Source organism: Papio anubis, chromosome 13 (assembly GCF_008728515.1).
Source record: "Papio anubis isolate 15944 chromosome 13, Panubis1.0, whole genome shotgun sequence".
Taxonomy (NCBI): domain Eukaryota; kingdom Metazoa; phylum Chordata; class Mammalia; order Primates; family Cercopithecidae; genus Papio; species Papio anubis.
Genome location: NC_044988.1, coordinates 47,896,835 through 47,924,076, shown reverse-complemented (window position 1 = coordinate 47,924,076; position 27,242 = coordinate 47,896,835). Strand labels below are relative to the sequence as shown.

At 40.9% G+C, this 27,242-nt stretch overlaps 1 protein-coding gene across 3 annotated transcripts in view; it reads right to left on the bottom strand.

Annotated features, from left to right (window-relative positions):
• Positions 1 to 27,242, bottom strand: part of ADAMTSL1 (ADAMTS like 1) — a 952,161-nt gene that overhangs the window by 124,932 nt on the left and 799,987 nt on the right. For all 3 annotated transcript variants that reach the window (XM_021927825.2, XM_021927824.2, XM_021927826.2), the window contains one exon: positions 16,256 to 16,466. In XM_021927825.2, coding sequence (XP_021783517.2) covers positions 16,256 to 16,466 — 211 coding nt within the window. The remainder of the gene's footprint in view (positions 1 to 16,255; positions 16,467 to 27,242) is intronic.

Below are 27,242 nucleotides of genomic sequence, written 5' to 3'. Positions count from 1 at the left end.
GGAAAACTGGGTATCTCTATGCAGAAGAATGAAAATAGACCCCTATCTCTTGCCATATACAAAAATTAAATAAAATGAATTAAAGACTTAAATCTAAGACCTCAAACAAAGAAGCTACTACAAGAAAACATTGGGGGAAATCTCCAGGACATTGGTCTGGACAAAAATTTCTTGAGCAATACCCCTCAAGCACAGGCAAACATAAACAAATGGGATCACAAGTTAAAAAGCTTCTGCACAGCAAAGAAAACAGTCAACAAAGTGAAGTGACAACCCACAGAATGGGAGTAATTATTTGCAAACTACCCTGACAAGGGAGTAATAACCAGAATATATAATGAGCTCAAACAACTCTGTAGGAAAAAATCTAATAATTCAATCAAAAGATGGGCAAAAGATCTGACTAGACATCTCTCAAAAGAAGACACAATGGCAAACAGGCATATGAAAAGGTGCTCAACATCACTGATCATCAGAGAAATGCAAATCAAAACTACAATGGAATAGCAAGATCTGCACCAAGATGGCCGAATAGGAACAGCTCCAGCCTCCAGCTCCCAGCGTAAGCGACACAGATGGGTGATTTCTGCATTTCCAACTGAGGTACTGGGTTCATCTCAGTGGGGTGTGTTGGACGGTGGGTGCAGGACAGTGGGTGCAGCCCAATAAGCGAGAGCTGAAGCAGGGCGAGGCATCACCTCACCTGGGAAGTGCAAGGGGGAAGGGAATTCCCTTTCCTAGCCAAGGTAAACCGTGACACACAACACCTGGAAAATTGGGTCACTCCCACCCTAATACTGTGCTTTACCAAGAGTCTTAGCAAATGGCACATCAGGAGATTATATCCCACACCTGGCTCAGAGGGTCCCACACCCACGGAGCCTCCCTCATTGCTAGCACAGCAGTCTGAGATCTAACTGCAAGGTGGCAGCGAGGCTGGGGGAGGGGCACTTGCCATTACTGAGGCTTTAGTAGGTAAACAAAGCAGCTAGGAAGCTCGAACTGGGTGGAGCCCACCGCAGCTCAAGGAGGCCTGCCAAACAAAAGGCAGCAGAAACCTCTGCAGATGTAAATGCCCCTGTCTGACAGCTTTGAAGAGAGTAGTGGTTTTCCCAGCACGGAGTCTGAGATCTGAGAATGGACAGACTGCTCAAGTGGGTCCCTGAACCCCAAGTAGCCTAACTGGGAGACATCCCCAACTAGGGGCAGACTGACACCTCACACCTCACACGGCTGGGTACACCTCTGAGATGAAGCTTCCAGAGTAACGATCAGACAGCAACATTTGCTGTTCAGCAATATTCACTCTTGTGCAGCCTCCACTGCTGATACCCAGGCAAACAGGGTCTGGAGTGGACCTCAAGCAAACTCCAATAGACCCGCAGCTGAGGGTCCTGACTGTTAGAAGGAAAACTAACAAACAGAAAGGACATCCATACCAAAACCCCATCTGTATGTCACCATCATCAAAGACCAAAGGTAGATAAAACCACAAAGATGGGGAAAAAGCAGTGCAGAAAAGCTGGAAATTCTAAAAATCAGAGCACCTCTCTCCCTCCAAAGGAACGCAGCTCCTTGCCAGCAACAGAACAAAGCTGGACAGAGAATGACTTTGACGAGTTGAGAGAAGAAGCCTTCAGTCAATCAAACTTCTCAGAGCTAAAGGAGGAATTACAAACCCAGCGCAAAGAGACTAAAAACATTGAAAAAAGATTTGACGAAGGGCTAATTAGAATAACCAATGCAGACAAGTCCTTAAACGACCTGATAAAGATGAAAACCATGACACGAGAACTATGTGACAAATGCACAAGCTTCAGTAACTGACTCGATCAGCTGGAAGAAAGGGTATCACTGATTGAAGATCCAATGAATGAAATGAAGCAAGAAGAGAAGTTTAGAGAAAAAAGAGTAAAAAGAAATGAACAAAGGTCCAAGAAATAAGGGACTATGTGAAAAGACCAAATCTACGTCTGATTGATGTACCTGAAAGTGATGGGGAGAATGGAAGTAAGTTGGAAAACATGCTGCAGGACATTATCCAGGAGAACTTCCCCAACCAAGCAAGGCTGGCCAACATTCAAATTCAGGAAATACAGAGAACGCCACAAAGATACTCCTCAAGAAGAGCAACTCCAAGACACATAATTGTCAGATTCACCAAAGTTGAACTGAAGGAAAAACTTTTAAGGGCAGCCAGAGAGAAAGGTGGGGTTACCCACAAAGGGAAGCCCATCAGACTAACAGCAGATCTCTCGGCAGAAACTCTCCAAGCCAGAAGAGTGGGGGCCAATATTCAACATTCTTAAAGAAAAGAATTTTCAACCCAGAATTTCATATCCAGCCAAACTAAGTTTCATAAGTGAAGGAGAAATCAAATCCTTTACAGACAAGCAAATGCTGAGAGATTTTGTCACCACCAGGCCTGCCCTACAAGAGATCCTGAAGGAAGCACTAAACATGGAAAGGAACAACAGGTACCAGCCACTGCAAAAACATGCCAAAATGTAAAGTCCATCAATGCTAGCAAGAAACTTCATCAATTAATGAACAAAATAACCAGCTAACATCATAATGACAGGATCAAGTTCACACATAACAATACTAACCTTAAATGTAAATGGGCTAAATTCTCCAATTAAACAACACAGTATGGCAAATTGGACAAAGAGTCAAGACCCATTAGTTTGCTGTATTCAGGAGACCCATCTCACATGCAGAGACACACATAGGCTCAAAATAAAGGGATGGAGGAAGATATACCAAGCAAATAGAAAACAAAAAAAGGCAGGGGTTGCAATCCTAGTCTCTGATAAAACAGACTTTAAACCAACAAAGATCAAAAAAGACAAAGAAGGCCATTACATAATGGTAAAGGGATCAATTCAACAAGAAGAACTAACTATCTTAAATATATATGCACCCAATACAGGAGCACCCAGATTCATAAAGCAAGTCCTTAGAGACTTACAAAGAGACTTAGACTCCCATACAATAATAATGGTAGACTTGAACACCCCACTGTCAACATTAGACAGATCAACGAGACAGAAAGTTAACGAGGATATCTAGGAATTGAACTCAACTCTGCACCAAGCGGACCTAATAGACATCTATAGAACTCTCCACCCCAAATTAATAGAATATACATTCTTCTCAGCACCACATCACACTTATTCCAAAATTGACCACATAGTTGGAAGTAAAGCACTCCTCAGCAAATGTACAAGAACAGAAATTATAACGAACTGTCTCTCAGAACACAGTGCAATCAAACTAGAACTCAGGACTAAGAAACTCAATCAAAACCACTCAACTACATGGAAACTGAACAACCTGCTCCTGAATGACTACTGGGTACATAACGAAATGAAGGCAGAAATAAAGATGTTCTTTGAAACCAATGAGAACAAAGATACAACATACCAGAATCTCTAGGACACATTTAAAGCAGTGTGGAGAGGGAAATTTATAGCACTAAATGCCCATGAGAGAAAGCAGGAAAGATCTAAAATTGACACTCTAACATCACAATTAAAAGAACTACAGAAGCAAGAGCAAATACATTCAAAAGCTAGCAGAAGGCAAGAAATAACTAAGATCAGAGCAGAACTGAAGGAGATAGAGATACAAAAAACCCTCCAAAAAATCAATGAATCCAAGAGCTGGTTTTTTGAACAGATCAACAAAATTGATAGACTGCTGGTAAAACTAATAAAGAAGAAAATAGAGAAGAATCAAATAGATGCAATAAAAAATGATAAAGGGGATATCACCACCGACCCCATAGAAATACAAACTACCATCAGAGAATGCTATAAATACCTCTACGCAAATAAACTAGAAAACCTAGAAGAAATGGATAAATTCTTGGACACATACACTCTCCCAAGGCTAAAGCAGGAAGAAGTTGAATCCCTGAATAGACCAATAACAGGCTCTGAAATTGAGGCAATAATTAATAGCCTACCAACCAAAAACAGTCCAGGACCAGATGGATTCACAGCCGAATTCTACCAGAGGTACAAGGAGGAGCTGGTACCATTCCTTCTGAAACTATTCCAATCAATAGAAAAAGAGGGAATGCCCCCTAACTCATTTTATGAGGCCAACATCATCCTGATACCAAAGCCTGGCAGAGGCAGAACAGAAAAACAGAATTTTAGACCAATATCCCTGATGAACATCGATGCAAAAATCCTCAATAAAATACTGGCAAACCGAATCCAACAGCACATCAAAAAGCTTATCCACCATGATCAAGTGGGCTTCATCCCTGGGATGCAAGGCTGGTTCAACATATGCAAATCAATAAACGTAATCCAGCATATAAACAGAACCAAAGACAAAAACCACATGATTATTGCAATAGATGCAGAAAAGGCCTTTGACAAAATTCAATAGTTCTTCATGCTAAAAACTCTCAAGAAATTCAGTATTGATGGAACATATCTCAAAATAATAAGAGCTATTAATGACAAACCCACAGCCAATATACTGAATAGGCAAAAACATTCCCCTTGAAAACTGGCACAAGACAGGGATGCCCTCTCTCACCACTCCTATTCAATATAGTGTTGGAAGTTCTGGCCAGGGCAATCAGGCAAGAGAAAGAAATAAAGGATATTCAATTAGGAAAAGAGGAAGTCAAATTGTCCCTGTTTGCAGATGACACGATTGTATATTTAGAAAATCCCATCATCTCAGCCCAAAATCTCCTTAAGCTGATAAACGCAACTTCAGCAAAGTCTCAGGATACAAAATCAATGTGAAAAAGTCACTAGCATTCTTATACACCAAAAACAGACAAACAGCCAAATCATGAGTGAACTCCCATTCACAATAGCTTTAAAGAGAATAAGATACCTAGGAATCCAAATTACAAGGGATGTGAAAGACCTCTTCGAGGAAAACTATAAATCACTGCTCAATGAAATAAAAGAGGACACAAACAAATGGAAGAACATCCCATGCTCATGGATAGGAAGAATCAATATCATGAAAATGGCCATACCGCCCAAGGTAATTTATAGATTCAATGCCATCCCCATCAAGCTACCAATGAGTTTCTTCACAGAATTGGAAAAAACTGCTTTAAAGTTCATATGGAACCAAAAAAGAGCCTGCATTGCCAAGACAGTCCTAAGCCAAAAGAACAAAGCTGGAGGCATCACGCTACCTGACTTCAAACTGTCCTACAAGGCTACAGTAACCAAAACAGCATGGTACTGGTACCAAAACAGAGATATAGACCAATGGAACAGAACAGAGTCCTCAGAAATAATATCACACATCTACAGCCATCTGATCTTTCTTTGACAAACCTGACAAAAACAAGAAGTGGGGACCAGATTCCCTATTTAATAAATGGTGCTGGGAAAATTGGCTAGCCATAAGTAGAAAGCTGAAACTGGATCCCTTCCTTACACCTTGTACAAAAATTAATTCAAGATGGATTAGAGACTCAAATGTCACACCTAAAACCATAAAAACCCTAGAAGAAAACCTAGGCAATACCATTCAGGACATAGGCATGGGCAAGGAGTTCATGTCTAAAACACCAAAAGCAATGGCAACAAAAGCCCAAATTGACAAATGCGATCTAATTAAACTGAAGAGCTTCCACACAGCTAAAGAAACTACCATCAGAGTGAACAGGCAACCTACAGAATGGGAGAACATTTTTGCAATCTACTTGTCTGACAAAGGGCTAATATCCAGAACCTACAAAGAACTCAAACAAATTTACAAGAAAAAAACAACTCCATCAAAAAGTGGGAAAAGGATATGAACCGACACTTCTCAAAAGAAGACTTTTACACAGCCAACAGACACATGAAAAAATGCTCGTCATCACTCGCCATCAGAAAAATGCAAATCAAAACCACAATGAGATACTATCTCACACCAGTTAGAATGGCAATCATTAAAAAGTCAGGAAACAACAGGTGCTGGAGAGGATGTGGAGAAATAGGAACACTTTTACACCGTTGGTGGGACTGTAAACTAGTTCAACCATTGTGGAAAACAGTGTGGAGATTCCTCAAGGATCTAGAACTAGAAATACCATTTGACCCAGCCATCCCATTACTGGGTATATACCCAAAGGATTATAAGTCATGCTGCTATAAAGACACATGCACACGTATGTTTATTGCAGCACTATTCACAATAGCAAAGACTTGGAACCAACCCAAATGTCCATCAATGACAGACTGGATAAAGACAATGTGGCACATATACACCATGGAATACTGTGCAGCCATCAAAAAGACGATTTCATGTCCTTTGTAGGGACATGGATGCAGCTGGAAATCATCATTCTCAGCAAACTATCGCAGGAACAGAAAACCAAACACCGCATGTTCTCACTCATAGGTGGGAATTGAACAATGAGATCACTTGGACACAGGAAGGGGAACAGCACACACTGGGGCCTGTCGTGGAGTGAGGGGACAGGGGAGGGATAGCATTATGAGATATACCTAATGTAAATGACGAGTTAATGGGTGCAGCACACCAACGTGGCACATGTATACATATGTAACAAACCTGCACGTTGTGCACATGTACCCTAGAACTTAAAGTATATATAAAAAAAAAACTACAATGAGATATCACCTCACCCCAGTTAAAATGGCTTTTATCCAAAAGACAGGCAATAATAAATGCTGGAGAGGATGTGGACCAAAGGGAACCCTTGTACACTGCTGGTGGGAATGTAAATTAGTACACCACTAGGGAGAACAGCTTGGAGGTTCCTTAAAAAAGTAAAACTTGAGCTACCATATGATCCAGCAATCACACTGCTGGGTATATACCCAAAAGAAAGGAAATCAGTATATCAGGGAGATATCTGCTCTACTGTGTTTGTTGCAGTATTTTTTTTTTTTTTTTTTTACAATAGCTAAGATTTGGAAGCAACCTAAGTGTCTATCAACAGATGAACTGATAAAGAAAATGTGGTACATATACACAATGGAGTACTATTCAGACAAAGAATGAGATCCAGTCATTTGCAACAACCTGGATGGAACTGGAGGTTATTATGTTAATTGAAATAAGTCAGGCACAGAAAGACAAACATCACATGTTTTCACTTATGTGCAGGATCTAAAAATCAAAACAATTGAACTCATGTATATGGGACATGTCCATGGAAGAAGTTGGTCCATGGAAGAGCGGAAGAAGGATGGTTACCAGAGACTGGGTAGGGTAGTGAGGGGCTGAGAGGGAGGGTCGGGTGGTTAATAGGTACAAAAATATATAATAGAATGAATAAGACCTACTATTTGATAGCACAATAGGGTGACTATAGTCAATAATAACTGTAGATTTTTAAAAAAACTTAAAATCTGTAATTGAGTTGTTTGTAACTCAATGGATAAGTGTTTGAGGGGATGGATGGATGCCTCATTCTTCAAGATGTACTTATTTCACATTGCATGCCTGTATCAAAACATCTCATGTACCCCATAAATACATATACTGACTATTGCTCACAAAAATTAATTTAAAATAGTTATTTTTTAAAAGGCCACTTCTTTATTAAAGCCTCCTCCAACCCCTCTGCGTTTTGGCAAACAGATCACCTCCAACCCACCCTGGCCTAGAAGAGTATCTTATCTCTTCTATAAGGGGCTCATCGTTTATGTGCCTGCTATTTTCCTCTCCCTCCCTGCATGCACACAAGATTATGAGTCTTTTGAGGAAAGGGAATTCATTCATCTTTATATTCCCCAGAGCCTAGTAGAGTATCTGGCAAAGAGCATGCACTTCATAAATGTTTGTTGAATTGATGATTGGATGAGCAAAAGAGCTCCAAATCCAGATGTTAAAAAGATGTAAAACAAGCATCCAGCTGATGGGCTGATCATCCACCTTTTATCAGGCTGTTTTATCGTTAGCCAGGAGCTGCTTCACAGTAAGGCAGCAGTGGGTTTCAGCCAGTGACGGTGTGGGCTCTGCTGGAGACTCTGACGCTCCAGGTATGGGAGGCAGCCATCTAGCTGAGTCAATGTCAGGGATTTTGCTCCTAAATGCTTGTCTTGTCTGTGTTCTCAAATTTTCTTCAGTGTGTTTGCATTGATGAAAGGTATTTTTAGAAATTTTAAAAACTTGTAGAAGATGAATTTCAAAGGAGTCAAGGTTCCAAAGTCGTGATGACTTTGTGAATGTGCTAAGATGACCTGGTGAGGCCGACAGTTCTTATGCAAGAGGCAGGATGCAAAGAAAAAAATGTTTCCAAAGGAGCAATGGCAAGAGAAATGTAATGAAATTAAACAAAAAATGTTTGCCTTTATGAGTCATCATTTAAAATAATATTCCAGTATGAAGAGATAAATCTCCAGTAAGGGGTATTATCTTTAAACATATGCAATAAGCAAAACAAATAACAAAAATAGTATTTATATTGCTTATACCAGCTGCCATACACGTTTCATGATATGAGGTCATGGGTTCATTTTTATAAGAAAAGTAAAAAATACACAATAAGGAAAACAATTATGTCTACACAAAAAATACAATGGCCCAAATGTCCTTTATTTTTAAAGATTTTTCCCATAAGTACATTAATAAATTCTGCCTGTATTGGAATTTCTGGTTTCTTCTTGGTAGTTTAATTTACTGAGAGCTGAGTTGATTTCCTTGACACTTTTACTAATATTATTGAACCCAACACAAGGTGATGTTTATGTTTTGTTTGTAAGGTCAACTTTCCACTTAACATAATGGACTCTGCACTCTGCTTACAACTTCCAACTCACTTCATTTGTTTCCTCATTCACTTATTCATTCTTTCACCAAACATTTTTTAAGTACCCCCTGAGTGCTAGGCACTGTATTGGATGCTGGGGACTTATAAAAAATGATTACTAAGCCTCAGGTATTTGCAGTCCAGTGAGGGAGAAAAACTTAGTGTACAATGTGATCCGTTTTACAAAAAGGGAATACAACAAAGAGTGCAATTAAATCTTTCTGGGAAGCTTGGGGAAGCTGTAGAGAGCAATGACACATGAGCAGTTTCCAGGGAGATGAGGATGTGGCATAGTCAGACTGTGTGTACGCACTAAAGGTGCGAAGGGACTTGGCATGTTCAGATGACTCAGAGCAGTCCTTAGATGGTGCACCATTGGGTCCATGAAAAAGAGTAGGTGGAAAATTATTCCGAGACATTAGATTAGGGGCACGTGGTGAAGTGCCTTTGGATATAACCTTAAAACCATGGGGTATCAATAGGGGTTTCAAAGTAGGGGGTAACATGATCCAATTTGTTGAAAATGACTCAGGCAGCATAGGCCAGTAAGTTCCAAACAACACTGCTTTGTGAGGTATTAATAGGTATGCCATGGAGAAAGGGCTTCCTGGTCAAATAAGTATGTGTAACACTGCGTACCATAACCCTATGCAGGGGTTCTCATTGCATATTAATGTTTTAAAGGCTGGAAGAGAGAACCTGTGGTAAAGAATCATCAATACCAAGTTGGGAAACACTGGATGAGAGTTAGGCAAGATGAGACAAGGAGATCAAGTAAAAGATTGTTTGTAAGGGTTTGATGAGTTGATTGTAAGGAGAGGGATTAGAAAGGAAGAGAGTTGTGGGGGAGATATAGAAGATGGAATAAAACAGGGTATAGATGTTGACTAAGCGTGAAGGATGCGTGAGGCTGATAATGGCTCGAGTTTCCAGGTAGAAAGCAGGACAGATGGTGGTGTCACCCATACGATAATGATCAATGATGAAAGACCAGGTTAACGGGGGAAGGGGTGGCAGGCAGGTGTGTATCAAGCTTGGAGTCAGACCTTTGGAGTTTGAGGTAACTTAGCAACGTGTGAGACTGAGGGAGCCCAAAGGCGGCTGGACACAGTGCTATGTACACAGTCGAGGTCATAGCTGAGCCAAACTGAATTAGGACCTAGGGAAAGAAAGAAAAATGAGAACTGGAATCTTACTTACTAAACATAATTATTAAAATGAGAACAGAAGTCTTTGGCCATTTTGGGGATTAGAATTCCCTTGTTCATCTAGTCTCAATTAAGCTTTCTTGACTCTGGAAGTACAAGGGGTGTACACTGTACCTTCAGGGTTTCACATTCTTGTTATGGTGTGAAGCAAGGGGCTGCACACCCATCAGAATCAGAGCAATTATGCCAAAGAGCTTCCTGCTAATAAATCAAAACAAAAACAACCACATGTGAAGCTGGACTTTCAATTTGTTTTGCTATGTTTATTGCTGCCTCTAAAGATAGGATCAAGTGTCCATTTCCTTATGAAATACACTATTGAAAATGAGATAAACATCCTAAGAGTTTTTTTCCTCCCTGGGACAGAAAATGTTAAATAAATATAGCCTCTAACTTATGTGGATTTATATTTTAGTCACTGGAATATAACAAAACTGATCACTATGTGACTCTGCCAGAATTCAGTCTTCTAATCCAAACCAAAGGTATTTTTATCTTTGCTTGAATGTATGTATGTGTGTTTAAATCTAGACAATGAAAATTTTAATTCTCAGGCATTTATAGTTATCATTAAAATTCTCTTTTTCTTTATGTCACTAGCAGGGACTCCTCTCCCTTATGCTTTTTCACACAGCTGAACTGCAGGCATTTTGAATTTGACCTCGATTAAGAAAGGTTTAGAGGGAAATGGCAACACAATCACAGTTTTAAGCAAGGCAGGGATCCAGAGATTGTGGTGATTGTTTCTGTCTCTGCACAGATGTGTGCAATATGTACGTACAGTTGGGTGGACGCAATCTTGAACATAAAACATATGCAATATAGAGAAAAATAAATTGTATTCAAAAGTGGACCAATTCATTTCAGTTTAACCCTTCAGCACCTTTTTTCTTCAATTCCTTGTTTCAATTTAATTTTTAGAACAAAAATGAAGGAATACTGATGCATACGATGTATACATTGATATATTAGATGCAGAGAGGCAAAAGGGTAGTGGAAGACAGGTGCCCAGTCTCAAGGAGCTTGTGCTAGTGGAGACTAAGTGCTTCGCCCACAAAATAGGTGGTGGTGGGCTGAACAATGGCCCCCGAAGATATCTTCATCTCAATCCCTGGTACCTGTGAACACTTTGCCTTGTGCAGTAAAAGGGTCTTTACTGATGTGATGAGGGCTCCTGAGAGGGAGATATGATCCTGGATTATCCAGGATCATTTGGCTTGAGGTAGTCACAGTGGTCCTTAGAAGAGGGAGGCAGGAGGGTCTGAGTTAGAGAGGATGAAGGGACAGAATTAGCAGTGGGAGCAAGATGGAGGAAGGAGCCATGAGCCGAGGAAGCATGTGGCCTGTAGAAGCCAGAAAAGACAAACAGATCCTCGCCTTGATCTCCAGAGGGCACGTAGGCCTGCTGCTCCCCTGAATTTAGCTAGGTGAGACTGAGTTGGGACTTCTGATCTCCAGAACTATAAGATAGTAAGTTTGTGTTGTTTTAAGCCACCAAGTTTGTGGTAATTTGTTACAGCAGCAACAGGAAGCCAACACACAGATGAACTGTCCTGGATAGAGGCAACAAATACCGAGTGTTCTGTAAACTGCTGATTTTAGGACTGTACCAGGTTTCTTCATAGTTTAAGTTAAGAGCAGATAGTAAAGAAGTCTTGGGAAAGCCATACTGCATAGTGGAAAAGGAAATGAGTTTCAAGCACACAGGGCCCTTTCACATTTACCAGCCTTGTGACTTGGTTTCCTCACTAGGTTGCTGTGAGGCTCAAAAGAGAGAGGCCAAGTGCAGCAAATGAGTCTAAAAGAGAATGTTCAAATTCCTATTAAGCAACTATCACATAGGATAGTGAGGATTAAGTGAGCTAAATATGTAAAGTGTCTAGAGCTGTGCTGAACACAGAGAAAGTGATGCTCTCATTATCAAAAGCAGCAGCTCCTGAAATGTAGCAAGTATTCAATAAATGAAACCAGCAGAATGGGCATGTACCTTTCTAGCACTAAACTCAACGCTTTGCAGATGTGTCCTGAGAGTTATGGGGTCTCACTGAGACTTGGTCTCTGCCTTCATTGACCTTGTGGTCTAACTCAGAAGTCATGAGAAAGCACCTGAGCGGGTAATATGTGGTTGTTAAGTGAGCTGTCTGCGACTGAACACCATGTGGTTTCAGTGTAGAAGGATAATAGAGGAGTCACTGCAGAAGAGGGAGGCTGCCTGCTGGGCCTTGACCACCAGAGGGGAGTGGGAAATGGTAGGTGGGCAGGGGAGTGTACAAGCAGGGATGGGAGAGCCATGCCTGGAGACAGGGCAGGGACAGATGCGCAGAGGGATGAAGGCCTGAACGAGGCATGTACTGGCTTTAGAGTCACTGAGAAAAACCCTAGCAGTAGACCGTCACGACCAAGGTGTTTCAGACTAAATTGTGGTATAGGTAACAGTGATTCTCAATCATGGTGGTGTAACTCACCCGTGTGATATGATCCCTCATGAGATGGGCAAAAATTCACTTATAACCCATATCAAAGAGGAGGATGATGATGATGATGATGATGAGTGTATTTAATAAATTACAGAAGATGCAGAGGACTAATGCACATAAAATAAGTGTTCAAAAGCCATCTAAATATAAACTAACAAGATATTAAAGCTATTAATACATTGGTAAAGGTAAATATGAATCCTTCCCACGGACCAGAGATGAAAAGCAAAGGGTAGAATATTAAGAGGCAGAACTGAAATAAAGATGGTCCCCTAACAACCAAAGCTAGAATTAGATTTCTGTTTCATTTCTGCTTAATTGTTTCTAAAACAAGATCTTAACATCAATACTTGGACTCCATGCCAGGTCCTCTCCAGACCTGCAGAATGTGTAAATATTGGCTATTTGCCATTTGTCAGACAAATACTCTACAAAGAACAAAGAAGGTTGCTTTCCTATCTGGCAGATGACAATTTACATAATTTATGCTTTTTTCCCTCCAGAAAGAGAAACATACACATGAGGTCAGTGGCAACACTGTGTTCACATAGAGAGGAGAGAGAGTTTCTCCCCTCAAACAGGTAATGTCTATCAGGTTGTTATCTGTATTCCTTAAGTGAAACATGTGATTCCCCCATGTCCTTTTCTTTCATAAGAAAGAGGGTGTAGGTTGGGTGTTGAAGGATTGGAGACCTCAGTAGTATCCTCTGGCAGATCCTTGCTAAATGGAAAAGACCAGGTGAGTGTACACTAAGTTCCCTTTTTCCAGTAAGAACTGCTGAGGAATCAGGGCTAACCATGTGACAGATTGTCAACAGCTGGTGTCCTAACTAAGCTGAGTTCTAAAACTACAGCCAACTAGCCTAGGGATCCCTGAAGTTACTCTGGACTTATTGCACCATCCAACATAAACAATGGTTTCTTCTCACAAGCAGTCAGCAATAGCTAATTTTTCCCAACAAAACTTAACTAATGAAGTTGGATTCCAGTAAATAATGTAAGATGAATAGTCTATTGTTTACTCCAGGTTTAGAGATTACTAAAAGTGATCAAAGATTCTTTTTTTTTTTTTTTTGAGACAGAGTCTTGCTCTGTCACCCAGGCTGGAGTGTAGTGGTGCAATCTCGGCTCACTGCAACCTCTGCCTTCTGAGTTCAAGTGATTCTCCTGCTTCAGCCTCCAGAGTAGCTGAGATTACAGGCACCTGCCACCACAGCAGGCTAATTTGTGTGTGTGTGTGTGTGTGTATATATATATTGTTATTATTTTTTTTTTTTTTAGTAGAGATGGGGTTTCACCTGCTGGACAAACAGACCCTATGCACCAAACCGTTAACATGGCTGTCTCTGGAGGGTAGAAACACTGCTGACCTTCTGTGTTCTTTATTTCTTGTTATGTTTGACTATTTTTCACAATTATGGTGTCTCAGGTGTGAAAGAAGAGACTTTTTAAAGGTTCATTGGATGAACTTTAAACAGTTGTTTACTATTAAGTTTCCCAACCTGATAAATGGACTTAAACCTGACTCATCCTCAAACGCTTCTCCCTGAAAGAAGGAAATAGAAAAGCTTTCAAAGTTAATTCATATCTTCACGGGCTCAAAGTAGATGAAAATTGAAGAATAAGTGATTCTCTGGAAGTCCACTGTTTCAAACAGGGATACTGGGCGTATGGGTGGTGGTGGTGGCAATTGACCAGAAAAAGGTCATATATGTGGCTGTGCCCTAGAAACTGAAAAAGCATTATAAGTCAATGTCATTATTCAGCAGCATGTGTGGCTATCAAAAAGACATCGGTGCTTCACTGCATTTCAAGGCTAGAACAATATTAAGACCTGTAACCATAAAAAACTTACCAGTAAGATGTAAAGCCAGCATTTTCAGGGCCTATAAGGACTAGTCTTCATCTCTTCATTCATTTCATCATTCAGTAAACATTTTATCCATAACTTATGTACCTAATAGCAACAAGCTACTAATAATACGGGGACTTAACAATTTCAACAGTGGAGGCTGATTTGAGATAGTTCCTCACCTTTTATTAGGATTGGCATGGGTTAGTGGTGCCGTTTAAGGTCATAGATTCATTCCAATTAGAGGTAACTTAGTATAAATGCACTAGCAATCAGGTGACCTGGGTTCTGGTCCAGGCTTTATGATCTTAAGCAAGCCTACATCTAGGCCACAGTTACTTCATCGGTAAAACAAAAGTGCTCATGTTTAATCCCTGAAGGGCCTTTGAGTCATACACAGTGGGTTTGGTATAGTGGAAAGAGTCACATAAGACTGAGGTGATGGCCAACCCCAAATTTGCTAGCTGTGTTTGCCTCAGTTACCTCAAACCTAAAATAAGGCTAATAAAACCTCCTTTTAACTGAATTGTGAGGATTTACTTCAGCTTGGTGTGCGATGATATATATTTCTTAAGTGCTGGTACATTGGTGTTCAAAATATATGACATCCTCTTCCATAAACCATCCCTAGTATCGTGGAATTAATGAACTTAGCCATATACATTTAAGCTCTAAAAGAAAATATATATTTAATGTCTGCTGCCAGAGGCTTCATACTTTAGTGTTTTGCTTATTCATCAGTATTTGATTCTTTGAGTGTTTTGCTAAACCACAGCTCCAAGATGGGCAGAGAGCAAGGAGAAGGAAGGGGCTCTGCCAAAGATTAGGAGAAAGCACAGAGGAGGACATGTAGCTACCTGGAAAAGGGAGCCCCTTCTGCACAAGGCGAGGGTATGTGAGCTGTCATTCTCTCTCCTTCTCCATTGATGACCATATCATTTATCACCTAAATTGGGACACTTTTGAGAGTGAAAAAACTGTCTCAGTGAAACACAGATGTATGTCGCCTCCACCTTTCATGCTTACTTTTTGTGACCTTTGTTGTCCCTTTAAAGCAGTGTCTTATGTCCTAATAGGGAGCAAATTGCAAAATAAGATTTTATGCAATCAACTGAAAATCCTGTGTTTTTAAAAGGCATGCAAAAAGATGAACATTTCATAAATGCATATTATTTTTAGAAAGGAAATTATGATAAAATAGTTGTGCTATTATTATATATGCCTGGTACAGGATCAGAAATTTTGTTTGTAAAAGGATAGCATATATTTTAGATTTTATGAGCCATATGTTCTCTATCACAACCATGCAATTCTGCCTTGTAGAGCAAAAACAGCCATAGACAGTACGTAAAATAATGGGTGTGTTCCAATAAAACTTTATTTACACACACAAAAAAGACTACAGGCTAGATTTAGCTTGAGTGCTGCAGTTTGTCAACCCCTGTTTTGAAACAATGGTTCCCAGACTTTTGGAATTCATAGGACCAGGAAAATAAAATACTTGGAATTGGCTCAGCATTTCTAACTTCTTATATTGCTAAGTAATGATGTTAAAAAAATCATTGCCTACTACCCTTATTTCTTAGAATTTTAAACAGCAAAAAAACTGGAAAGGGTATAAATTAAAAACAAATTTAGCTTTATGGAAAACCCACCACATTGTTTTTATTTTAAAAAATTTTCCTTAGCTTGGTGACAACTTTGTCATAAATATGCTCAGGTTAACAGATGGGTCATCTGCATTGCTTTTGGAGGTCACTGGGATGTGATACAGTAGAAAAAGCATGATATTTGTAACTAAAAGATCTGGATTAAATCAGCTTAGGGGAGTACTAAGAAGGGAGAAATGAGCAGACCTTGAACATCCCTTTAACATCCCTGGACAAAACCACTCTGAGAGAGCATCCCTTTAGTCACTGTTGCAAACAAAAGCTCCAATATTGAGTAACTCAGAACTCACCGGCTGCCACTGTGCAGGGTACCAGGCTGGGGGGCAATTGAAGCGGTTACAAGCTTGCACCGTGCTGGGCTTGGGCTGGCGACACAGCTCATCGGCCAGGATGACTGTTTCATTCATCTCTCTGGAAAGCAGGTGGGTGCAGAAGACGTCTCTGGTCTGTAGGCCGACCCCACATGTGAGACTACATGGACTCCACTTGCCAATTTCCCACCTGAGAAGAAACCAGAGAGGAAGAGAACACACCCTTAGTACCTGCGCAGAGAACGTTTCCCATGAACTCAAATGGAGTAAAAACCCCTAACTGGGAAAGTGGGAAGTGCCAGCCCAAGATTGGCTGGCAGTTCTATCCTAAGCCTAGAATCTATCCTCTCCCTTAATGCTCTAGAATTCATTTACATTAAAGCAAAGAGGGAGATAAAATAGAATATCCAATTTTTACCCACAAAATCACCAATAATGGTTACAACCATGTTTATTCTGATGGGACATATAAACCTCGTCAAACTAAGAGGGGAATGCTTGATGAGACACAGATTGAGTACATAAAGGCTTTGGGCACCACATACTGAATTGTGAGGCTTAAAGAGGACTTTCTGCTAATTTCTCCAGCCCCAATTCTTAGCAAGACTGAAAATTTTTTGCTTGTAATTCTTTGGCTTCAAAGTGAAAGGTCATTGGCTCCAGCTGCCTTCAAAGTTCCATCGCTGCATAGAAACGTCTCTGTCTTATGTTTAAATATCATCACTGCCTGAGACTGGATAATGTAACAGAAGTGAAGGCTGCTCAATCGATCAGTCTCTTGAGGGGAAGTAAAGTGAAGAGAGTGGCTCATGATCTGGATGTAGCAGTCAAATAAGCAGATGAGTTGAGTGCATGAACTGGCCATTTCCAAAGGGTCAAATCTGGAGAAATACGTTTATAGTGAGCTAAGGGCCTATGAAAACAATCCCACTGCATTTCCCTGCTGATGCAGCCTCCAGACTGGGAATAATAAAGCTCAGTCGCTCAGGCTCTAAGTCAGAAGCATCCTCTAAAGATCAGTTTTAGAAAATTCTGTTTACAATCTGAGGCACAATGATTTTACAAACAGGAATTGGCCAAGAAAAAGCATGGTAAGTAGATCCTTTAGTAGCTAGTCCCACCTAGCTTTTGTCCTGAAAGTTGGTTGAAAATTTTTTGGTCTTAATGTTTTTCATCAGACTGTAAGACTAAGTGTATGCGCTCAATCTCTTCCTACTGCTCTGACATGTAACTAACTTTCCAACCTGTGTCCACTACCTCCTTTCATCTACACTAAGGTTAGCCATATCTGTAATAATCTGTTTGTTATTCTCCATTTATACCCCATGGTTTTCTAGTTGTGTCTTTATGCAAGTTGTATTTCTAATTTGGAATATCTTTTGCCCTTTCCTTGCCCTTCAAAACGTCTTTCATTTCTATATGTCCAAATATAATCCATATTTAAAACACTGTATCCATACTTGCTCCAGACACTGACCATTTTCTCAGTTGTATTATGATTATTCTACGTGTCAAGGGCACTACGAGCGTATACACCTCCTGATGTAGGGCCTGCCTCTAAGTCAGTTTTGTATCACTCACAGGGTCCATCAGAACACCTTTTAGATAGTTAATGTTATTGGCTAAATGAGCAAATCAGTGAGACCTACCATCATAAAGGGCACCTTAACACATTATCTCATTTAATTGCCTCCAGAACAATATGAGGTAAGCTCTATTGATTATCCTCATTTTACAGTTGAGAGAACCTGGAAATCCAAGAGGCTGACTTGTTCAAGTATCCATAATTAGTAAGTAGTGAATCCAGAATTCATTCTTGGTTGTTTCTGGCTCTAAAGCCTCTGCACTTTCTATTGTACCATGCTGTCTCCAAAAAATACCTTGAAAACTCTCCTATGAACATTTGCAAAGTTTTAAAGGAATAGAAGAGGAGAAGCTGGTTGAATTTCTTTCTTTTAGATCCTTGTGTAAATTTCGATCAGCTTATTTGTAAACCCTTAGCTTAAGTTAATTATAAGCTTTACAACGTTGTGGTGCTATTGGTTTTAAGATACATCCATACATTCTTTGCCATGCCTTCCTTCCAAAGGTGGAGTCTTGAGTATGGGCTGGACTTAGTGGCTCACTTCTAATGAATAGAATGATGCAGAAGTGATGCTATGTGACCTCCAAGACTAGGTCACAAAAAGGATAATGTTTCCAATTTGATGCTCTCTCTTTGCCCACTCATGGTGGTGGGGAAGCCAGCCACGATGTCATGAGAATACCCAGAGAGTATTAAGGAAAGTTCATGTGTGAAACTGCAGCCTCCCCACCAATAATCACCATTGACTTGCCAGCCATGTGAGTGAGCTACCTTGAATGCAGACCCTCCAGCCCCAAGCTTGCCTTTAGATAACTGCAACCTCAGGAAAGACCTCAAGCCAGAACTGCATGTCCAAGATGCCTCCAAATTCCTCACTCAAATGAACTATGAGAGGTGATCAATGTTTATTGTCATTGTTAGCTACTAGGTTTGGAGGGACATTTTTTATGCAGCAATAGACAACCAATACAAGTATATACCTTTCCCCAATTTGCATATGTTCATCAAAAGACATATGCAAGAATATCCATGGCAGCACTGCTCATAATAGCTCAAACCTGGAAAAACCCAAATGTTCATCAACACATGAATGAATAAAAAATTATGATATATTCACACAAGATTATATAAAGCAATGAGAATAAACTGCAACAATAAGCAACAACATAAATGAATCTCACAAACATAAAACTGAATGAACAAAACCACAAACACAAAAATTGATACTGTATGATTTATATAAGCTCAAAAGCCAAAACTAATCCACTGTGTTAGAAGCCAGGACCCTGGTTACCGTGGTGGGTAAAAACTGGAAGAGGAGCAGAGTGGGATGGGCTTCCGGGGTGTTTGCTAGATCTAGTGCTGGATCTGGGTCCATTTTATGAAAAATCACCAAGTGTACACATAGGATTTGTGTGTACTTTCCTTACGTGTATTATGCTTCAAAAAAGGTTTTCTTTCCACTCAAGGGAAATACTAAAATGTTGTGGGTGTAAAACAAAATCTAACATCCATGGCCAATGCTGGTGACCCCTCTTTGTATGTCTCATAAAATAGCTGCCTACACAGCTAATTCTGTCCCAAGGTTAAAGCTCATCAAAGTAGAGGCTTTACGTCCTCACTTCCCCAAACTCTACCACCATTTCTGGCAGAAATTTAGCCCCCGGGACCTTGAAGCAGAGGCATTTGGTAGCCATGAGGCCACCTGAGCACTGCTCAGAGAAACTCACATAACAGATGTATCTGCCTGCCCTGATAAAAGTGCACTGCATTCTCAAGGACAGAGGTCAGCAGAAGCTATCTGTATATTAAGGACTTTGCTGATTCTGGGTAAAAAATACTGGAATCAACTTAGGCCAAAAAAGAGAAAGCAGAGACTCTCCTCTACTTCTCTCCTGCAGAGAGGCTGCAACTGTGGGCCTGGGTTTTGCTGGGTGCTGATGCCCTACTCCTTGTGTTCTGTGCCTTTGGCTGTTTCTGAGAGAGGAACTGCAGGCCAGGCAGAGCCGGCTTAGGGGCAAGGTTGGCTATGAGTGGTGGCCTGGGAGACACTCAGAGTCCTTCTTTGAGGGGCCTGGCTTCTGCAGAAGCCTAGTGCAAGGAGGACCGGGGCTCTGGTCTAGGCATCAGAGAGTGAGGGCATTAGTGCCTTTTTTCCCTATTTGCTTGGCTTTTACTCATCTTTTCATTTCCATTTAAAATGCTACTTCTTCAGAGAGGAAACTCTCAACTGGGTAAACTTCTCTTACTGTATGGTCCCATTAATACTTCCCCCTTTGAAAATTCTCAACATACTTGTAATGTGACTTCCCCACTCGACTGCTAGCTTGATGAAAGCAAGGGGCTATGCCTATTTTGGTTTGCCACTTGTTATCTGTTGACCTGTGTCTCCAAAAAAAGATACGTTGGAGTCCTAACCCTTAGTACCTCAGAACGTGACCTTACATGGAAATAGAGTCACTGTAGATGTAGTCGCTTAAGATGAGGTCATACTAGAGTAGGGTGAGCCCTTGATCTAATGTGACTGTGTTCTTATAAGAAAAGAGGGAGACACATAGGCAAAATGCCATGTGACCACAGAGGCAGAGACTGGAGCGATGCATCTACAAGTCAAGGAATGCCGAAGAGTGCCAGGAGCCACAAGAAACTAGAGGAGGCAAAGAAGGACTCTCCTTATAGGTTTCAGAGGGAGTACAGTCCTGCTGACACCTTGACTTTGAACTTGATTTTAGCTTCTATGACTGTGAGACAATAAATTTCTATTGTTTTAAGCCACCTGGTTTGTGGTACTTTGATACAGCAGCTCTGAATATGAATACACAACCAGAACCTCAGTGTTGAGCATGGTGCCTGCAACCTGGTAGATGTTAGTATGCAGTGAAAAACTGAGTTGAATTTGCAGTGAACTGTGTGTGTACCTCTGGATTAGTCACATGGCTGGTGGACATCTTAGCTGTGTCCTATATACAACTGTTTACTCCCAACTTCAAGGTCCCAGGAGCTCTGAACACCACACATTTTCCTTCAGTGTGGTGTAAACTCTTTTCGTGACAAACTGGATCTGAATTGGCATGCTTTTGACAGGCTGCATCCCACTTTGTGTAAATATTTATACATTTTACCGCAGCAAGATTAGCCTGTTGGATTATGGTGCTTTCCCCCAGAAATTGCTAGGGGTGTTATTCAATTTATGTCTTAGTAATCCTAACATCTTTCTAAAGTACAAAAAAAATTGGAATCTGAAACACATCTGCCCCAGTGGTTTTGGCTAAAGGATTGTGTCCCTAGATAAGGAGGGTGGTAAACATGATTGCTATGGTTTCTCTCAGCTCCTAGGCTTCAGGTGTTTAGCTTCATGGTTGGGCTCTTGGCCAAAATATTTCAAAGGCTGCTTTCCCCAGCATTCTTTGACTATACTGCTTTCTTTCCTCTGAGTCCTTCTTCTGCCTGTTTCTGTCCCTTTTGTCAAAACCTGCTTGCAGGAAAGGCTCCATGAGTTGACAGATCACAGTTGAAGTCCTCCTGGCTTGACCCCGCCCAGCACCCGAGCAATTGACTTCTGACCAGGGGCAGGCAGGAGACAGAGGGTCTCCCTCCACCGTAATGGCTGGAATTAGTCTTCCTGCCCTTTGCCCAGCCTCAAGTGTGCCTGGATCGGCCTGTCGTTTTAACTGGATTTTAAGCTTTCAGCTTGGCTTCCTAATTTCCACTTTGTTTCCCAGACACTGCTGGAGTTCTGCCCAAAGTCCAGCCTACTAGACTGTGGTCCTATCACTCTGTCTGGATCTGGCCAGTCCCTGAACTTGGGCTGGGCAGAGCACCCTTGGCCATGCATGAGCTATAAACTGTGATGTGACCACAATCCAGCTGACATTACACATGGTTGCCAATAACAATAGTGATACTAACATTCATATCACACTTAAATGAGCCAGATTCTGTGCTAGTTGCTTTAAGTGCATTACGCCCTTTATTCCTCTCCACGGCTTCATGAGATGGGTACTATTATCCTCTCCATTTTCACAAGCAGGAGCTGAGGCCTGCAGAATTCAAATCATGGCCCCAAATGCCTGCTTCTGGGTCTCCCTCAATGCCATGGCACCTGTGTCACGCCCAAGTCCACCATGACGTGGACACAAAGGCACTGAGAATGGAGCTGCTCCTTATCACGGGACCAGCTCTGTGGATTTATGAGCCTCAGTTCTGCATGACCTGAGCCTCATTCACTGAGGTCTCAGCAGAGCCCAGGACTTAGCTTACCCAAGATGTGGGAACATATATTGACTTCTTTACTAGAGAAAAAAGTACTGTAAGTTTCCCCATTTTACAGGATGAACTAATAGAGGCTCTGAGAGGTTAGGTAACCTGTCCAAAGTCACACAGCTAGTAAACAAGAGAAGCAGCATTCAAACTCAGGCGGCCTGGCTCCTGCATGCCTAATTATTATATTATACTATCTCTTAAGGCCAGTAGAACAAAGTATTAATAGACCTGAGTGGCAAATGCTGGGCTTCCTGGTGCTTATAGTTGCAGAGAATCACAGATGACAAAATGACAGATCTATTTCTAAATAATAGAAACACACACACTGATACCACCCAGGGCTGTGAGTCCACTCGCAGTTGTTATTTCTGTAAAGCAGCAGTGTACTTGGCAGCCAAATGGGCAAAGGCAGAGTGTGGTCTTCCCCAAGTGTTAGTTTTTTGTAAAGGCAGCCATCAGGGTTAATATGGGCAATCAATGACCCATGATGGTTGACCCTTCTTGGCAGCTTGTGTTTGTATTACCTATACAAAAGAAGGAATTTTTTTTTTTTTTGCCTTCTTTTGGACAAGGGCTCATTATGTGAGTTGCCAAGGTTTTGCTCCTCTACTCTTTCAGAGAGGGTAATGACTATTGCCTCCAGAAACTCATTGTTTGTTGCTGGTATAAATGTTCATAATTTCTAATGGCAGACCCTCCCCACCCTGAGCTATTATGCCCTAAGAACCTTCTTTTACCTCGACTTTTGCAGCAAAGTTTCTCTTTATTCAGAAATTTAGGCCGGGCGCGGTGGCTCAAGCCTGTAATCCCAGCACTTTGGGAGGCCGAGACGAGCGGATCACGAGGTCAGGAGATCGAGACCATCCTGGCGAACACCGTGAAACCCCGTCTCTACTAAAAAATACAAAAAACTAGCCGGGCGAGGTGGCGGGCGCCTGTAGTCCCAGCTACTCAGGAGGCTGAGGCAGGAGAATGTCGTAAACCTGGGAGGCGGAGCTTGCAGTGAGCTGAGATCCGGCCACTGCACTCCAGCCCGGGCGACAGAGCGAGACTCCGTCTCAAAAAAAAAAAAAAAAAAAAAAAGAAATTTAAAATGAAGTTTTGGTTTGGAGGAAACTGAAGTTATTGTAAACTGAAGTTATTTGTCAGAAGCATTCTTTAAACTTGTGCGTAACCCTCTAGCTTGACATTGGTGTCCAACACTTCTGTGATTTTCTTGTCTTCCAAAGATATTTGTTTCCCTTAGAATGCCTCTGAGGTCGGGAGGTGGACAGCAATCCGACAATAATAAATCAGACATCACTGAGTGTGCCAACTCTAGAAAGCCTAAGGAGGGGCACATACAGGGTCTAGGATGCATCTCACTTTCAGTTTCTTGGACTGTCACTAGTGGCTCCCAATTTATCTCTACATCTCTCGGTTTCCAATTCCTCCCTAGGCCACAGCCACCAAAATGTCACTCAAAAATGCGAATCTGGTCACCTTACTTTGTCTGATTAAAAACCTCCACTGGAGTCAAGCTGAGCTTTCAGTGGAGGTGAGGAGCTAGTATGTCCAGGGCTCAGCTTTGCTCCCTGGGGGCACTGGAGCACCGCATGTCTGGAGCTGAACTTTCAAACTGGCCTTTCCTTCTTCCTCTCCTTTCCTCTTCTACTTTGTAGGGACTGAACTTTAGTATGAGGTTTGGTGGGGAGTGGTCCTCTGGCCTGGGACGGGGGTCAGCACTGGGCCAGGATGGCTGGGAGTCAAATATTCAGGGAGGACTGACCAAATACATAAATACATAAAAAATAATGGGAGCCAGATTTCTTACTGTCAGAGGAGAGAGTTACAAATATGCGAAGTGGAAAGACTAAGATAAATCTAGTAGAATTGAATTGCTGTTGCAAACAGTATGAACTCATGGTTTTTAAGAGATGGATAGACACAGATATATCAACAGATATAAATGCATATATACAACTATACATATATGTGTACAGTATCTCCTAGCTCTCTCTGAAAGGCCTAGAAGCAATGATATCCCAGTAGTATCAAGCAAACAAGTGTCCAGATCTTGGGTTGTAAATACCATTCTCCACTAAAAGGAATCAGTTTCTGTAGAAAGAGCTGACTTCTGGGCAGGAATTGGGAGAAGAAAAAAATGAGCCTGAAATAGTATCTTGTACCAGAAAATCGAGAAGTGCTCAAAGAACGATGGGGTATATGTCAAAAGGGCATAGGGGCCAGCTTGAAAGGGCTTTTGCTGGTCCTGTCTGGGACAATTTGATAGTAATATATTTTAACCCTTTGAACAAAGTGGAAATTCATAAATAAATAAACCGGAGAGAAGAAAAAACTACCTTATAGTAGAATGCCTATTAATAATCTAGAAGGAATGACAGAATTTATAGTTACCATTTGGCAATCATAATAATAATAATTGACTCAGGCAGTAATCATCAATCAATATTATATCTAGTGGGTCAAAGGTTAATGATGAACAGGATATTTACTTAACTCATATTGTCTCCCATAAAATACTTCTTTTTACTTATTAAGTGCTATATATTTATTAATTTTACAGCAGAAACACCTGACTGACCATCATCCTAACCAAGTGATAAGAGTAAACATCACCAATAATGAGACACATTATCATTATCTGTCTCCTGATATGATGTACTAAGCAGAACATAGCACACTTTCCTGTTATTTCTGTCAAAAATTCAAAAATCATAAGAAAACATCAAGCAAACACACATGGAGAGACGTTTTACAAAGTAACTGGCCTGTACTCTTCAAAAATGTCAACTATGTGAAAGACAGAAGACTGAAGAAATCCCCCAGATATTAAGGCATAATATAGGACCTTGGGCTCTAAGATTGGATTATCTGTGAAAGAACTGTGCTCTGCCACCCTGCCGTTGAATAATCTCGGGAAAGTTGCTTAACAATTCACTCATTCAAAATGGGAATAATGGCAATACCTACTTTCCAGGGTTGTTATGAGGTTCCAGTGAGAATCTCCATGTAAAGGGCGAAGCCCAGGGCCTGGCACAGATGAAGGGCTCTGTAAGTATTAGCCAATATGAACTGTTATTACTGCATGCTCAATAAATATTTGTTCAATGCAGAGATGATTATTGTGAGGATAGGAAACAAGTAAGTAGAGTGAGGCAGTTTCCTAGAGTCAGTCAGAGAAAGTAGCCATCGGTTTTGGAGACTGAGGAGAAGGGCATTTGTGACATGTCCAACTTAGTTTCTCATTTAAGCATTCATTACTAAGCACTGTGACAGATCCAGATGTGGAAACCATGCTTACCACCTTTACGATGCTTTCAGCAAAGATGGAGAAAGCAGACAAATGCCCAGGAGACATAACAAACAATGTTAGGTAACAGTTATGAGTGAACTGCTAAACTATTTGGCTAAACCATGAGGACTGCAAGAGTTCAGAAAATGTGCAGTGTGGTGCTCATAACTACTTGCATTGACCTGATCAATTACACTTCCCAAAGACTGTTTATGTTATCTCACTTCATCCTCCTAACTCTGAAATAAGCAAGCAGGCAGTATCATCTCCATTTTATGGACAAGCAAGCCAAGGTTCAGAGAAACAAGTGATTTTCCCAAAGTTGGGATGGGCACTTGGGTTACTCCTCTACCCTGCTAAGTCTCTAAGGACTGGAGGAGTGAATCACCAAGGGTTACAGAGAGAAGGAAATAGACGAAGTCAGAAAAGCAGTTACACCCAGCAATCGCAGATGGATTTGCTACTCCCCACTTACAACCACTGTATTCTAGAAAACCCTTAAAAGAGGCCTAGAAAAGATACAGTAAAAGATCAAAGGAGATGTTAGACATTAAAGAGCAAAAATATGTTTGAAGGCCAAAAATTAAACAGAAAGATGTATGATAAATCACACCATGAGAATCGGGGCTGTCTATCAAACAGTAACTTGCATGGCTCAGGAAACAGCAGATACAGCCACACTTCTCTTGGAAGTCTGCCTGCACACTGTGAGGTTTTGGCTCCATAAAAGTAGTGATAGCCAAGATTACCAAACACCTGATGTGGCAAAGCACTCATTTCTGCTCAAAAACAGTTTGGCCTTGCCAATTTGCCGCACCTTCGAAATCATCTCTAAAATAACTTAAAAAAAATAAAATCAACGTTACCAACATTACATATGACTCCTGTCAAACCATCTTTGCTATTTTGTAAATTAATAAATAGCTCTTAAAAAAATGGCACTTGCAGCAAGATATACATTTACCATTTCATTACTAGCATGCCATTTGCATCTAAACCTACTTCCTTTACAGAACATGCCAAACAGCAGAATAACACCAAAACTAGGTCCAATTATATAGTCTTCAGCCTTCTCGCACTCTAACACACTTTTCTATGACATCCCACTGTCTGAAAATACTTATGTGCCTGTTCACCTACACACAGCTTGATTTAATTAAAACTTCTAAACTCTGGTTCCCATTTTCTGATCACCTCGTCTTCCAGGTGATAGCACATTAAAATGAGCTAGAATTCCTGCTGACTGTTATAATTCAGATATGAGCCTCTTGAGAAACAAATTAGTAGGGTAGATGATCTGCAAAGTTACTTTTACTCAGTGGAGTTTGATATTTTAGGTGGTTTGTCTAGATTTCTAGGTATAAATTTCTTGTTAAAAATAGTTCCAGGGTTGTTCTCCTTGTGGTGGTCAAGATCATAGAAGAAATTACTTGCATCATGAATGGTGTCATCTGTTGTTGTGTTTCTTCTCTAATACCAACTTTTGGGTTTTATTCCAGTTTGTCTCTATTTTATATTAACTGATTAGCATCTTTACACTAAAAGCCTTTCACTAAATGAACCCCTTTTCTTTTCTAGAATTACCTCCTTTATACAGAGTGGGTTTCTGCCAGGCTCAGCCACTTGTTGGCTTCCCAATACACCATGTTTCTCTTTCACATTTGTGAATCTGCTTCCAGCTCTTCCTGACTTCATGTTCCTACCTCAAGATTAAGGACGGATTCAAGCCCTTCCTCTTCCAGCAAGATTTCCCTCACCGTCCCAGCTCACATCAACTGCACCCTCCTCGCGATTCTATTGGATTTACTTCCATTTACATTCTG